This window comes from Akebia trifoliata, chromosome 7, assembly GCF_017979445.1.
Source record: "Akebia trifoliata isolate Shusen 1 chromosome 7, ASM1797944v1, whole genome shotgun sequence".
In the NCBI taxonomy this organism is placed as follows: Eukaryota; Viridiplantae; Streptophyta; class Magnoliopsida; order Ranunculales; family Lardizabalaceae; genus Akebia; species Akebia trifoliata.
In genome coordinates this window covers 515,117-531,538 of record NC_141381.1, presented here as the reverse complement: position 1 = coordinate 531,538, position 16,422 = coordinate 515,117, and the positions used below count along the sequence as shown (strand labels likewise).

The window sequence follows — 16,422 nt, the reverse complement described above, 5'->3', positions numbered from 1 at the left end:
ATATTTCATAAAAAATGTATTCTAATTTAAAATGTCCTTCTTTCTTATAAGTTTTTTACTATCAAATAAGATGTATTTTAGTTTTTGAGAAAAAATTAACTCATATATTTGTTAGATCTACTTGTAATTGTGTTATTTATGCTTTTACTGATGATTTATTATTGTTTTTAAAGAAATTGTTTTTGCAATAATTTGTAAATAATATTTTTTGTATTTTATGATTATAAAAATATTTGCATATAAAGAAAATAGAATACTAAAATTAGTCTTTTTTTTTTTTTTTTTTTCTATTATCCATTTATTAGAGCAAGGCTTCAAATTGGCATCTTCTTCATTTTGAAAATGTTGAATCACTTTTGAACTCCAACCAACTCCATCTTCAAATCGCTATTTATTCTCTAAAACACTATTCACTCACTCATAGAAATAAAAGGGGAATATAAGAGATAGGGAACAAAAATAGTATTTAAAACATATTACATTAAAAAAAAAAAAAAAAAAAACCAAAATTGGTATTTATGAGAAAAAAAGAGATATAATAGGTATTTTAAAAAATGACATTTAGCATAAAAATTCTATAGGTTTAAAGAAATGGGAAAAAAGGGCCACTTTTTTTTAATACTCAAAATAGTGTTATTTGCTATAAGAACTCATGCTTTTTGACAGAAATACCCTCACCTATACTTTTTGTAATAAACCCTCAAAAGTAATATTTAAAATTGTAAATTCCTTCCTTCCAATATTTTATACCATTTAAATAGAGAGATATATTATCTCTATTAAAACAAAAGCAATTGGACTTCACCAAAGAGGCTATAGATTTAAGGAACAATAGAAAATCTTGTACTTCTCCTTTAAGGAACAATAGAAAACCTTGTAGTTCTCCTCCATTTTTTTTTATTTTTTAAATTATTTATATATTATAATAATCTTCATATATTTTTCGTCTATAGTTATAAAAATGGAAAATGGTAGCAAAAATAAAATTTAATTTTACGAAAATTTTATATTTTTGTTTATAAAATCTATCCAGTGTCGAACTTCGATGCTGAAATGTACATATTATAGAGTTTAGGTTCAACGGTACTTATTGTTGAACCGTGATGAAATTTTCTAATAGAAGTTTTTGTATGTAAAAAATGTTCACAACATCGAACTTTAACAATAGGTATTATTGAGCCTCGATTCTATAACATGTCCATTCCAACGTTGAGGTTCGACACTGAGTAAATTTTATGAACAAAACCTTAAAATTTTCATAAGTCCAAAAAAAAAATTGCGATGAGAAATATATCCAGATTATAAAAATATATAAATGATTTTAAAAAAATGATAGAAATAGAAGAGAAATTGATCATCTTTGATAGAATAGACCAGAATTGAACACAAGAGTGTGTAGATCTATAAGGTTCGCTATTGTTTCTCAAATCTAGAACCTCTTTGATAGGTTTTGGTAGATAATGGATCTCTCTCTCTACGGTAAAAGATGTTAAGAGGGAGGAAGTTATAATTTAGAAGAAAAAATTATTGGCATTGTATATGAAGTCAAAATAGTGGTACAGAGATGAAATCTTCATTTTGAATCCCAATGGGAGTTTGGTTCATAGTGTTCCATCTCCAAATATAGAGATTTGAAGCCCAATGAGAATTGCTCTTAAGAATCAAAATCAAGGGCGGAGCAACATAGGGGCGAGCGGGGGCTATAGCCCCCACTAAATTAAAAAAAAAATTGACTTATGCCCCCCATATTTTGATGATAATTAAAGATAGCTCCTATATTTTCCAACTACGTGCATCCCTTCCCTTGCTTGGTAAGCCACATAGTACTAAGGATTGAACTTTTAAAAAAAATATTAATAATCTAGCCCCTACGTTTTGATTTATATTAGATACACAGTGTGTTTTTCAAATTGATGAGACTTTGGAGCTACAAATTAGCTTCAAGAGAAGAGTTTGACTAGCCGTACTAAGTTAACAAGGATTTCACCCTTACTAATAGTCATTGGGCTCATCTTGTGACATCAAATGCTTCAAGTTTGTAGGGGATAAAATTCTATGAATTTTGAAAAAAAAAATTATTTTTCACTATTGAATTTTAATTTTAAATATTGGAGTTACTTGAAAGTTCGATAGCCATTCATTCTCAAAATCTTAGATCAAGTCCAAAAGAAATTGTTTTCTGAAAACTTTTTTTAACTGAATTTTTTGATGAAATCTAAAGGGTTGTGTTGGATTGCTAATGTTGTAATCCATTTGAGCAAAACGACCCTTAGTAAAAAGTCTTACTAAAGCTAATAGGGAAAAGGTTTCTCACTCCTTGAAAAAGCATATTTTCCAATCGGTATATCTCCATATTTTCTTCAAAGTAATCACATGCCTCTTGACTTTGGTTTTTCCTTATAGACTAATCAAATGACCTCAATGCCCTCACCATCAGCATCATCATTATCATTATTGTAATCATCACTACCACCAATATCCTCATCATTTCATCACTATCATCGTTGGCAACATCATCTTTAACATATCCAAGAAGTTCAAGATGATTGGCCTACGGAAGAAAAATAAAATGTTTCAAAGTATTTTTTTTTTTTTTTTAGTTGATAAGTGATGATTGAGGTCAGGGGTACCAATGTGAAAATATAGGGTATTTGGAAAATTCACCAAAACATGGAGCAAACATGTGTCATGTGAAAGGGAAAAGTTCCTCCAAAACTTTCAAGTGACCATTGAAGCGATCCATAGATGCTTCAAAGTTTTTTTTCCTTGCAAGGGCTGAGTCATGTAGGGATACCTATGTTTTTCAAACTGATTATTCATCTTTTCCTAGATTTTCTCAAACTTGTGTTAATGAAAAATGTCTTAAAAGACCTCAACTTCTATTTAGTCTCAAGAACTCTTCTTCTTAGCCCGATAACTAGTTATCTCCATTAATATGATAATTATTGTCATCCACATATTGATCAATTCTCAAGAGCAAGATTGATTTTTTGTGTAGCAAAATAAAGAGTTTTTGTGAGACATTGAAGACTATAGGTTTAACCTCCTCATGGTCAACCTCTACCAAAAACCTTTCCTTATATCCTCAAAACTAATCATTTTCAACTTTATGGTAAGATTTTTTATTTATTTATTATTTTTAACTTTTTTTACCTTCAATTTTAGCTTTGAATGTCTTTCCTCTTCGACCTTCAAATATATATAAAAATAAATAAATAAATAAAAAGATAGGATTTCTAAAGACATACAAGATATTTTTTAGGTAGAAAAACCAAGATTTCTACACGATATTGAACATGTTTTAACCTAATCCCATCTTGAACCTCTACTCAAGCTTGGAATATTATCAAATTCTAATTTAAGCTATGGAAGGTTGGGATTGAATTTAAAAATATTTAATGTTTAATTTGTTCCTTTCCTTATATCTCCAACACCAACCATTTTTAACTTTAGAGTAATGTTTATTTTTTAATAAAAATCCATGAGTGTCTTTCCTCTTCAACTATCAACATTAAGAACAAGATAGGAATTTTAAAGAAATACAAGATATTTTTAGAAAAATCGGACACTTTTGCAACACATTGAAGATGAGATCAATATGTTAAAAAATTGTCTACCTTAGAGATTAACAACTTTAAGATGAAAAAAATTTAGGATAAAATTTTCAACCTTCAAGTTTTTATCTCTTTCCACCTTCAGATATCAAGAGCAAGATATGATTTTTGGAGAAGGAGAATGAACGGCTTTAGGATAAAAAATTAAGAGTATTTTACAACACATTGAAGGGATTGGATTGAAATATGAGACTGAATAGGTTAAACACAATTTATCCTATAAGTTAACAACTTTATTATCGAGATTATTGGCCAATCATCGTTTGTAGTGACAAAACCAACTTTGGCATAAAAGGAAGCCAAGATTATAGGTTGACCATCGTTCGCACTTAGCTCCCAGTGACCAAAACTCCTAGCTTCACCTTTGATTGGAACGATGGGTACCTGCAATATTTAGCAATTTCGATTCTGATTCCTAGAACAAAAAACTAAAAAAAAAAAAAATGCTTTCCATTTTAAAAACCTTAGGAACCGAACCATTGACACCCATATATTTATTAAGATAGATTAAAAGATGGTTACTTAACAAGATTATATTTCCACTTAAATAATAAATATTAAAATTATTAAAATTATTAAAATTTTAATTATTTTATTAAAATATGTAAAACTCGATTAACTTTGATCGAGTTTTATTGCTCAACCCATATTTCAAAAATTCATATGAATAATAAAAAATCTTGCTTGTTCACAAACAAAATCAAGGGACTCAAGCCATATTTAAAACAATGTAAATAATTAATTTTTAATGATTCAAATTTTATAAAATAAGATTTTATAACTTAATAAGAAAAGAATTATATAGAATCCACCTCATCACATTTAAATTTATATAGAATCCACCACTATTAATCCACCTATCATTTACTAAAATTGATAATTCAGAAATATAATATATATATATATATATATATATATATATATATATATATATATATATATATATATATATAGGGGAGCGGTCCGGCAGCCCTAAAGTTTGTCAAGTTTGATGCCAAACCTTTTTTGTAAATCACTTTTGATGGGGTTAGAAGTTTTGGAATAAGCTGATTTTTTGTGAGGATGATCTCTACAGTGAAGAGATCATCATCACAAAAAAATCAGCTCATTTTGAAACTTCTAACCCTAGTTTACAAGTTGAAGAATCGTTGACCGTCCAATTTTTGTAAATCACTTTTGATGGGGTTAGAAGTTTTGGATTAGGCTGAATTTTGGTGAGGATGATCTCGTCATCATAGAGATCATCCTCACAAAAAACCAACTCATTCCAAAGCTTTTAGCCCATAGTTTGAAAAATGTTTGACACCAAACTTGGCAAACTTTAGGGCTGCTGAACCGTCCCATGTGTATATATATATATATATATATATATATATATGAATTATCAAGCTTCGAGTTTTATTGCTCAACCCATATTTCAAAAATTCATATGAATAATAAAAAATCTTGCTTGTTCACAAACAAAATCAAGGGACTCAAGCCATATTTAAAACAATGTAAATAATTAATTTTTAATGATTCAAATTTTATAAAATAAGATTTTATAACTTAATAAGAAAAGAATTATATAGAATCCACCTCATCACATTTAAATTTATAGAATCCACCACTATTAATCCACCTATCATTTACTAAAATTGATAATTCAGAAAGAAAAAAAAAAAAATATATATATATATATATATATATATATATATATATAGTATTTAAATAATATTAAGATTATTAGTTTTTTTTTTCTCTGGCAAATCGTTATCTCATCACTTGAAGACTGACGACTCCTTTTGTTTTTCTCACTCTTTCACTCATGCCCATTTGATAAAAAAGTTTCAGTCTCTCTCTCCTTCTTTCTCTCTCTTCTCTCTTCTTTCTCTCTCTTTCTTGTGTCAGATATTAATGGATTTTTGGCGAACTTTAACCAACTTGTAGCCATTCAATCCCAGCTGTATTTGCAAGTTGTTAGCTCCAAATGGGACCGACCCTGGATTTCAAGATAACCCATCAACATCATGTAAAATTTCTAGTCCTACCCTTTGTAATTAAAATTCCATTTCAAGGTCTTTTTCATAGCCTTTTCATTTTTGGCTTTATACGGAATCTAGTTTTGCTGATTTTTCGAAGTTAGTATCTAAACAAAATCTTATTTTGAGGGATCATTTAGGTATAAATTGATGAAAATTAGGTTTTATGGGTCATTTGCTCATCTGGGTTTCTGGGTTTAATTAGCACTCCAACTAACTTTTCTCTTTCTAATAATTTATTTTTTTTAAATATTTAGAAATGAGAATAGAGTTTTGAAGAAGATCTTGCCTGCTAAGGTTAGGTTTATCTTTTACTGTTATATTTTATTATAATTGTGAAAATAAACATTGTTTAACAAGGAAAGATTCTCACTTGTTAATGAAAATTGGGGGTTTTTTTTTATTTCTTACTGTTTGGTTATTTTGATTGCATGATTAGGATCTAAGTAGTTCCAAGTTCCATTATTTTTAATTTCTAACTTGCCCATGAGATAAATAGTAAAAAGGGCAAAAAAAATCTGGAGATGGTATTTTTCTAAAAGGAAAGAAAGAAAGAAAACATAGGAATCATGAAGTGATGGTTTATTGTTTCAGTGTCTTCTCTATGAGTGAAAAAGGGTATCTTGAAGTGTGAGTGGGTGGGTGGTGGGGGAGTCCAAATCATGATTAAAACTTGATTTTTTTTACAATTAGGGTTTGAATTAACTTATGTGTTTATGTGTGTTTTAAGAAAAAAGATTTGATTACTATTTTGTTTGTATATAAATGAAAAAAGTGAAGGGTATTTATTGATTGATTTTTAATCAGAAGAAGAAAACAAGATAAGAGTGTCTGAGAATCTACAGTAAAAAGAAAGAAAGAAAGAGGGATTAAAACTTAATACAGTGAAAAATGGTTATTTCTATGTGGGCCAGTGCTGTAAAATTAGAGTTTATCATTGTGGGGTTTCACTTAAATCATTAGAGACATTTGGGTATTTTTAGTTGGGTCTCTTTCACTATCTCCATACTCCAAAAAAAATCTCAAATTCGTTTTTTTTTTTTTTTTTTCCTCTTCTCTCCATCATTATTATTGTCACAAACATCAAACCACCATTTATTACATCTTTTTTTATATAATTTTTTTTTCTTTGGGTAATCAGATATTTCTCATGATCTAATTGAATTTTATTGTTTTTGGCTTCAATAGGTCGGTGGAAATCCAATTTAATCTCTTTCTCCTTGATTTTGTGATCTTTTGGGAGGTGGTGGTGTTGGTAGTGGTCTGTGTGGTGTTCAGATTTCTCTTGGCTCTTTGTGGATCTGTTTGGTTTTCTATGCTTACCTCTTCTCTGGTCTGACACATCTGCCTTCACTCTTTTGCAGAAAAAAAAAATTGGTAGTTTACAAGACTTCCTGTTTAAGAAAATTCCAAACTACCAATTAACTAGTAGGTATTGATATCACTCACAGAAATAATTCTGATCCAAATTTCAAGACCTCTTCTAGAAAATCCTAGCATTTCTGTCTTAGGAAATCTATTCTATTCTAGAAATAATTGATCTTCTATTCTATTGTATGTATGTTCTTGGTTTGGGAGATTGGGTTTGGCTTGTATTTCAGGTTACTTGGGTAGATTACCTTTTTTTTTCTCTCCTTTTTGTGCCCCCTTCAAATCAATAATCTTCCTCTCCTTGTGTGCAAAACCTTTCTGAACCAATTCAAACAAGAGTAGATATGACCACAGATGAGGCTATGATGGGCAGTAGTGGGTCCTTATGGAGTAGGGAGCAAGAGAAGGCATTTGAAAATGGCCTAGCAATCCATCCCGAGGACTCTAGTGATCGGTGGGAGAAGATAGCCGCGGCGGTACCCGGGAAAACCCTAGATGAGATAAAACATCATTATGAGCTTTTAGTCGAAGATATTGATGGTATTGACTCGGGCCGTGTGCCTTTGCCTTGCTATGTTTCTTCTTCAGAGGGTTCGACGGACCATGCTGGAGAGGAAGGATCGGGTAGAAAAGGTAGTCATCTTGGGCATTTTCAAAGTGATTCCAGTCATGGAGGGAAGGGGTCGAGGTCGGATCAAGAACGCCGGAAAGGGATTGCATGGACAGAGGATGAACATAGGTAAATTCTTACTTAATGTTGCTATCCATACTTCATAATTAATTGAATACCTATTATGATCAAAGATGGGTCACTATTTCATTACTTTAATTAATGAGTGGGTTTCTTTATGTAGAGTTCTTTTAATTAAATATTCTGCTTTTGAGAAAAGTTGTTTCTTACTTTGCGAAATCTTGCACTGATATATACTTAGTTAAGAATTTTATGTTTGCTTTTTTTTGAGAGCTTTGAAATTGAAATTATGTTCCACTTTGGTGACTCCTAGTGCTTGAGTTGTACAAAAAACTTCTACTTGTTGCATGGCACATGCATCTGAAGTTTCTTGTTCTTCGGACATCCTGGTGTGTAACAATTTATTGATATGTGGAGCTGAGAACCTGAGAATCAGTTATCGAATCCATAGATTAAAATATATCTAACAAATATGATTGGATGACTCGTGTTGGACATTGAATGGATATAAGAATAAAAAGTTTAAACCTTCATGATTTAATCCCACTTTCGCACTTAAACCAAACAGAAAAATATATGAATAAAGAAAGTAGGATCATCCACAACTCCACATCACCCTAGCATCGTTTAATATATTTGCCCCTGTCTCTCTCTCTCTCTCTCTCATTTGGCTTACTTCCTAGACTTTCCTAATTTTATTGTTTTTTTTTCCTTCTAATTAGTTTAAGAAACATTCAAATGTATTCTTCTACATGTATTTGGGCTGACAGCCATATATCAAGCCTAGACCATGTTTTTCATCTTGAACACCTGCACGAGGGGGTTAGGCATGTTATAATGCTTCGAAGCTCTCATCCAACTTAATTTGGTTTGGAGTTTGTGAGTTCTTATTGAAGTTAGTGTCTATATTTTCTAAAAGATTCTTAATCTCTGTATTAAAATGATAGATAAGAAATAGTGTGGATGACCTTCCTTAGGTAAAGAAAAAATAATTCCTAAATACCTATAACATGACAAAAGAAATAGTGTGAAATGGTTAAAAGGAATACAACGTCTGCACATTCTACAGTTAGTTGTGTATATCCCATTGATTCGAGGACGAATGCCAGGGTCCCACCATATAGAGTGTTGGATTCAGCAAACTCTGAAATAGGATTCAGGCTCCCAACATCATATTTTAAATAATTTAGGAAAAAAAATTATTATTCTTACAAAATAATAAGGATAATAATGGATTATGTGATGGGATATCTTATGATATGAACCTATGAACATAAGATGTTATATATAGACTAATAGAGGAGGAACTCATATGTGACTCAAATTTACTACCATGGATGTTGTTAAATCTAGCTGTTCTAATTCATGATGACATGAACTCCTTTGAATCAGATTTGAACGGATCCCATTAATTTAAATACCCCCTAATTTGCCCCTCCCTTAATTACTCCTACCTAAATTTTCTCTCTACATCATCTCTCTCTAATCTACGCCCTATCTCCGCCTCTCTCTACTGTATCTTTCCAATCCCTCCTCTCTTCCCTTCCTCTCTCATTAAGCAAATGCATCTTGTAATGAGTTGCAGGTTGAAATATTCTGAACCACCAATTTACCAACTTAGACACCTTGTATGCATCTCGTATGAGTTCCAACAGTCTCCCAAATGTGCCTTCCAATGAAATCAGTTTTACCTTTTTTATAATTGATGAAAAGGGTTCTTAAAAGGGTCCAAAAATCAATGAAAATGAAGTGTGAACAAAAGAATAATGGAAACTCCATTAGTTTTAATGTTCGAAAATTCTGGCGGGAACTAGTTTCTTATATTAAACTTATGTATAAAAAATTTGAACAGAAAATGGCTGCACTCCACAGAATATTAATCTGGATTGGAGGAGAGTGTAGAGATAGAGTCTAGCTGATTCATAGGAGATGTCACTGTAAAATTAGGATCGTTTCATCTTCTTATCATCTGGTTATAGGTCTCCTTTTGGCAATAACAGGGAGGGAGAGAGAGAGTGTGTAGAGTTTAGGGAGGATTAATAAAGGGAGGAGCAAATAAAGAAGATTGGAATTAATGGGATCCCTTTAAGTCTGGTTTAACAGAATTTATTTCTATTTTTCGGTGCCATCATCATGAATGAGAACCGCTAGATCTAACAATATCCACAGTAGTAAAGTTGAGTGCACATATGAGTTCCTCCTCTATGAGTCAACCGAGCCTGGTGGGATATCTTATGATATGATCTTACCTATGAACATAAGATGCATATATATATGTTTCTACAAAGGAAATTTTAATTGTAAAGGTTGAACTTTCTATGATAATTGTTAATTTTGATCTAACAAAAAGGAATAACACATAAGGATCGCACTAGACTCCATGGAGTACTATATATGTACTTTACCGTTTTAGAAAATTCCATCAACATGGTTGGTAATGCATTAGGAACTCTCTTACAGGGTAGTTCAATTGGAAATATTTTCATTAGTGCAATCATTTATACTGAAATATTGAGTTGGATGATATTTTTTACTTAATATGTAGGTTTGCACATACAGTTTCATTCCTGTATTTTCCCTTGTCTAAGAGAAGATCAGCTTTCACTCATATCTTGATAAGATTCTTTTTGACCAAAATAATCCTTGTTTGACTTGGACCTCTTGTCCTTGTTTTTGACCAGTATTAGCACAACCTGAGTCAACATGACCACAACCTTGTAAGTGGATTTGTCGAGTAAACTCGACTCAGTTCCTAATCAGTCATCCTGGCGTTTGAACTATGTTAATGAATTTCCAGAAGCACATGATGTGGATTTGGAAGACATTTCAACAACTCAAATGTGATTATTTGATCAATGTCATGGTCCTTGTGAGTCTAAAAATTGTAGGAATCAGATACTATTCTAGGATTGAGCAGGGAATAGAAATCGTTGTCCATCTTTCCTTTGTTCAAAGACGAAAGAATTCATTTTATCCGTCACAAAGGTCGTGTTGCCACTCAGATCATGAACATCATCTTGGGACCTATGGAGACAGGAAAGAACCTCCTAATTCCTAAATGCCATCTAGAGAAACCTAAGCAGACGTCATGGTCTTACATATACGAAGTATCAATTACCTCTCCCTCCCAACTTGGTTGATCCAACTCGAGATCAGCCCTTGACAAGTTAGATCTCTTGTAACTTGAAATCAGACTCGATCAGTCCGAGCTGACTCAAGTTTGAATAGGGCATAATTCAGCTTTAACTCGCATATACTACTTGATGTGACCGTGACTCATCGTGGACTTGACCTTGACTCAATTCATATTGCCCTTGTCTGAGATGCAACTCGGCTATTGGATCACAGTCAAGCCATACCATCCCAAAACTCACTCTTAAATCATACTCCCAATATGCTTTTCCACCACATATGACGACACCATGCAATAATATATGCTTGGCTTGCTCATGGGAGAGCTTCATCTAGATTTCATTCTAAGTTGATGCGGCTTCTTACTTTACAATAAAGTGCTCAAGCTAATAGTATTGCGTGCATGCACAATAGCAATACGTTGCATTATCTCTCTATATGATTCTATGTGAAACTGGGGGTTCAACTTTGGTGGATTGGGTTCAATTGAGGGCCAACTTGATCTTTGGATCATTCAATCCTTTGGAGTTCAACTGAGTGATAAGTCAAGCTAGGTTTCGTGTTCTGTGGAGAAAGAGGGAGGGAGGGAGGGAGGGACGTTTTCTCATTCTTTTGTAGAGCTTCTATGCTTCTGGTTATTGTCCCTTATACCATTAAAGTGTGCATCCTTACCATCAAATAAAACCTTAAAATGAGAAAAAAAAGAAGAGAAATAGTTGATCTGACCCTATTTGGAAAGATAATTAAAGATATATAGTCAAAAAAGAAGAAGCACTTAAAAAGTCAAACAGACAAAAGAGCAAAGAAATAAATAGAGAGAATTTCTTGTTTTCTCTTCTTTAGCCAAGAATTTTAATTCTGATGGTGGAGAGCAAGGAGAGAGGAGAGAGATAAAGAATAAAGGAAATGATAGGTCCTCTTCTTATCTCTGTGTGTGTGTGCTATTTTTTTCCAACAGGGGGGGGGGGGGGGGGGGGGGGAGGGGGGGCATGTGTGTTGACCAAGGCCTCAAGCTAATCTGGGCTGTTTCACCCAATCAAATTTGGATCTGTTCAGTTGAAGACTACCTATATCAGTCATTCTTGTTTCTTGACAAATGCTTTGTGGGAACCAAATATTACCGCTAGTGTTTTGCTTTTGTGTAGACAACTGAAAAAAAGTGGGACATAATTCTTATGATTAATAATTTTAACAAGAGTAGCTTTAGATTCCTTAACTTGTTTGTGATGTGCAAGACCACATAGCAAACAGTGGATCATCTTCTCATCCACAATCCTTTTGCTTGGGACGTTTGGATTTCTTTTTCATGCGGTTTCATTTGCATTGTTCTCCTCCTAAGGGTGTCCTAGATCTCATGAATGAATGGTAGGCAAAAGCCAACTTACTAAGGGCAATGCTTTGTGGAGATGTATCAGTTTTATGGTCTATTCGGAAGGGAGATTAGTAGATGTGTCCTTGACAACAAGTAAGTTAATCTGAAATTGGTTTTCTTTAAGATCAAAGCCCTGTTCTGCAATTGGTGACCCTTTCTTCGAGATTTTAGGGGTATTAGGTTTGATGACTAATGACTTGATATTCAGATGGGAAGAGATTTTATATAGGCATCCTTATTAGTTTCATCGTTTATTTTCTTTTTCATTTTAGAAATTTTGAAAAATAATGCTATCTACAGAATTTGCTGGGCAACTTGGAAGTCCAAAATCAAAAGCTACCTGCAATGATGTTGCATAACTACCATACCTATCTGGTCTTGAATTTAGTTGGTGATTGATTGCCAGGGATGTATTGTACATCAGGAAAGTGAAATATAATTGGAAAACTAGGATTTCAGGGTTTTGGAGTTCTAAGAGAGGTATAGGGAGAAATCCTGGCTGTAATTTTTCTTGGACTTAATGAATTGCTCTCATCTCATACATTGATGTAGGCCCACCTTACCGAACCACATAAATCTTGCTGTTTTCTGCATCTGTGATCTTTTATTTTATTTCCTTTCTCGTAATTGTGCACCTATTATCATCATGGAGTTGACATTTGCAATCTCTTCTTGTTATATTGTCTTATCTTCTCGTAAAGTACTCCCTTTCCTTTAACTCGACTTGTAATTACCCTTAATCAAGAGGTAAGGCCATTTTATTTTTATTTTGTTTCTATTTGTATATTTTCTTCTCTTCTTGTTCCACCTCACTCCCATTCTCCACTCATCCTTTGCTCTTCCAGCACATTAATCAAGCTACTTCTACTTAAAGTATATTTTATACTCAATTGCTAATCTTCACTGCCCCGTGTACTTCTGATATCCCATCAATGTTGCCATCATTTCCCCTTATCAGCCTTTGCTGAAGCGTTGTTTTCCAGCTGAAACCCAATGTGATAAAAGAATTTGGTGATGGAGAAATACCCTTTTCTACATTGTGTAGGTGCTATTGAGCTGAAATCTGTCTAGTGGGAGAGATGTTGGGGTGGCTAAATGTTCGGAACCCTTTGGGCTTGCCACTGCAGCTAACCATGTTCTAAAAGAGAGCTGCTATTTCGACCTCAACTTTTGCTAATGCCACACCAATTCCTATGTAAATGGACAATGAATTTAACACAATTGCAGCTCTCTTTTTAGGAAAAAAAAAACACTACAAGTTTCAAGATTCTTCAGTGTTGGCAATTATCTCAATATTTTTGCCTTAACTAGTTGTATAGCTTGAAATAATCAGAAAGGAAACCATGTTACCCACAAACTCAATAAGATGTGACAGATACTGCATTTACACAATTTTGGTACTATTTAATACGGATGCTATTTTCCATACAAAAGTGATAACTTCTCATCGTTTGAGAGAGAGTAAAACGACCCCCTGTCACATTAATCTATAAATGCGAAATGAATAGGGCCTGTCCCTGCTCGAGAGAATGAAATGTGTCCGCAACCTACATCGAAATACTTAGGTGTAGTTCCGCCCGATTCACATCCGGCCTCGCTTTAGTAGGTTAGGCGAGCCAGCCTGACGGCTTCCCTCAATGGGAACTGAATCTGCATCTGCTTATGATTAGGCAAGAAATTAAATCAAAGATAAGGACATAAAATTATCCTGCACGCCAGTTTGTGTGAATCCTTTATATTTTAGTTAAAATGTTGCCAGGCTGCATTTTTATCTATTGATGAAATAGCAAAAAAGTTCTTGGGGTAGTGAAACTGCCCTCAAAAAATAATTCTACTGTTTCTCAGATAAGGATTATTTTTTTCTTTTGCCATTAAGAGTAGTGAAGCACTTGTCACTGTTATTCCAATGCATAACCTCTAATATTTCAGTGTCCATTATTATATAATCTTCTGTTTTAGTGCCTCAGATCTCTACTTATTGGTCTTTTGATGAAATAGGTTATTTCTTCTTGGACTGGATAAATATGGGAAAGGTGATTGGCGGAGTATATCCCGGAACTTTGTGGTGTCGAGGACACCTACACAAGTGGCGAGCCATGCGCAGAAATACTTCATCCGTTTGAACTCTATGAACAAGGATAGAAGAAGGTCGAGCATACATGATATCACTAGTGTGGGAAATGGAGACATATCAACGCCCCAAGGACCGATTACCGGTCAAACAAATGTGCCCACTGTTGGAGGTTCCTCAGGCAAATCTACCAAACCGCCGCCTCAACCCCCACCGGGTGCTCCTGGAGTTGGCATTTATGGTGGTACTACTATAGGTCAACCGATTGGTGGACCCCTCATTTCAGCTGTTGGCACACCAGTAAATCTTCCTGCCCCACCACACATGGCATATGCCATGCGAGCCCCCGTCCCTGGACAAATAGTTCCCGGTGCTCCAACGAACATGGCTCCCGTGACATATCCAATGCCCCATCCATCTGCTCATAGGTGATTGGCTGTTGAACTTGAACCTCCTTATGTACAAACACAAGATGAATAGTAGACTGGTCTTGTTGACTTCTTTTTCTACTCCGGGCGGAATAAAATAGTCAACTATTAAGTAATAGATAATCCATTTCTCTACTGAGTATGTTGGTCTAGAGTCAAGTTTTGTCGATTCTTGTCATGATGAAATAAACCATTAGGGGAAGGACTTAGATGTTCTGTATAGGAAAATGTGGCAGAAGAGATGATCAGTTTAAGTTAGATTGGTTAAAGCAGGTTTTTATAGTTTCTTTTGTTCATTTCATGTTCATCATCTATTAGTATTATTTTTAGGTGAGGGAAATGGTGTAAAGAACCCATTTCATATTTTGAGTACTTTTTTTCTTTTAACTAGTGATGATTACAAACTGTGGAAAGCTTTTGTAGATGTTTTGTGATCTTTAGTTTCTTTTCATGCATTATTTTGGAATGGAGGGTATGAGGAGTGTTTTCTTCTGTTCAATCAGTGCACATGCAATGTGTTGGCAGGTAGTTGACTTCATCATGATTATGTATGCCAAAAAAAATTAAGTCCTTTATAATTGACATTTTTTTTTTGCTGGCCCACCAAATTGGTAACAATTTTTTTTTTAATTTGATATTGAAAACCCTGGATTGATCTTTTACTAATTTTCTCCTAGTCTCTTGTCCTCTTTAGTTCTTTATTCCACCCTGTCATTATTACAATCATGGCAATCGTTGGTGTTCCCCTCCAAAAAGTAATTATTAGTGCAATGGGATTTCCTATTTTTGGAAGGGGACTAGTTATTTTCAATGGTATCGGGTTTGTGATATTGAGTCTTTGTATCCTAATTGTTAAGATGATAATGTAGTTGATGATGACAATGATTATTTCAATATTTCTATACCTGTTATTTAGGTACTGTGCAGTGTGCACCCCTCAATGTTTCTTACATATGTGGTGTTTGAAATGTACCAATCAAAAGTTGGGTGGGCCCAATTGTAGTTTAATTTGTTGTATTGCAATACTTAAGATCATATTTAGTACTTGAGCAAGAATATTGTTCACCCTAATTATGTGGTGTATGGTTTAATTGATTTTTAAAATGGTGTTAGAAATGTTATTTTCTTTTTCTTTGATCAATGGCTAAATCTTAAAACTGAAAAGGAAATAATATTATTACCATTCAAACTTAAAACAGAGGAAAGCTCTCAAATAATAAGAAAACAAATCATCAGTTTACAAAATGAGAATCTATACCCAATTTCGTAATTATATATATATATATTTTTTATGAACAATACTTGTTTACCCTCCTTATCCTTGTTGTGAACCTACATTCAATTCGAGAATCAAAATTGCTTGTATATAAGAATATTTTCTTAAAAGAAAAGATATAGAACAAGAAATTAAGTAATATTATATAAAGCCATTTTCATAACCAAAGACATGTCAAATAAGCCCACACATAGATCCCATCCACTATTCAACCAAACGGCAATTACACTAAATTAGTGTGGTGTACCACTTCAAGTTGAAGCATATCCATTATTATTTTTGGAGATCAACAACTTGCATCTGTCCTTAAAAACTAGCTGGATCGACCCACCAAGAAAACGCTTTAACCACCTCTCATGGAACATACATAGCCAATGACAAACCCTATCCCAACTATCCAAATCATATTCAAAATTGAACTAAACCTAAAATCAGATCTCCTGTAA

At 33.3% G+C, this 16,422-nt stretch overlaps 1 protein-coding gene across 1 annotated transcript; it reads left to right on the top strand.

The window, feature by feature from the left end:
* Window positions 1–6,693: 6,693 nt before the first annotated feature.
* LOC147397828 (Duplicated homeodomain-like superfamily protein) lies at window positions 6,694–15,124 on the top strand. The gene is made up of 2 exons (XM_086446834.1): window positions 6,694–7,745; window positions 14,200–15,124. Exons 1-2 carry the CDS (start codon window positions 7,351–7,353, stop codon window positions 14,702–14,704), a joined length of 900 nt encoding a protein of 299 aa, XP_086302960.1. The 5' UTR covers window positions 6,694–7,350; the 3' UTR covers window positions 14,705–15,124.
* The last annotated feature ends 1,298 nt before the right edge of the window (window positions 15,125–16,422 follow it).

Excerpts from the sequence above, each read along its gene's own strand:
- LOC147397828 (XM_086446834.1), top strand. The coding sequence starts at position 7,351 with ATGACCACAGATGAGGCTATGATGGGCAGTAGTGGGTCCTTATGGAGT. Across the intron at positions 7,746-14,199 it reads TGGACAGAGGATGAACATAG|GTTATTTCTTCTTGGACTGG; the intron begins GTAAATTCTTAC and ends TTGATGAAATAG.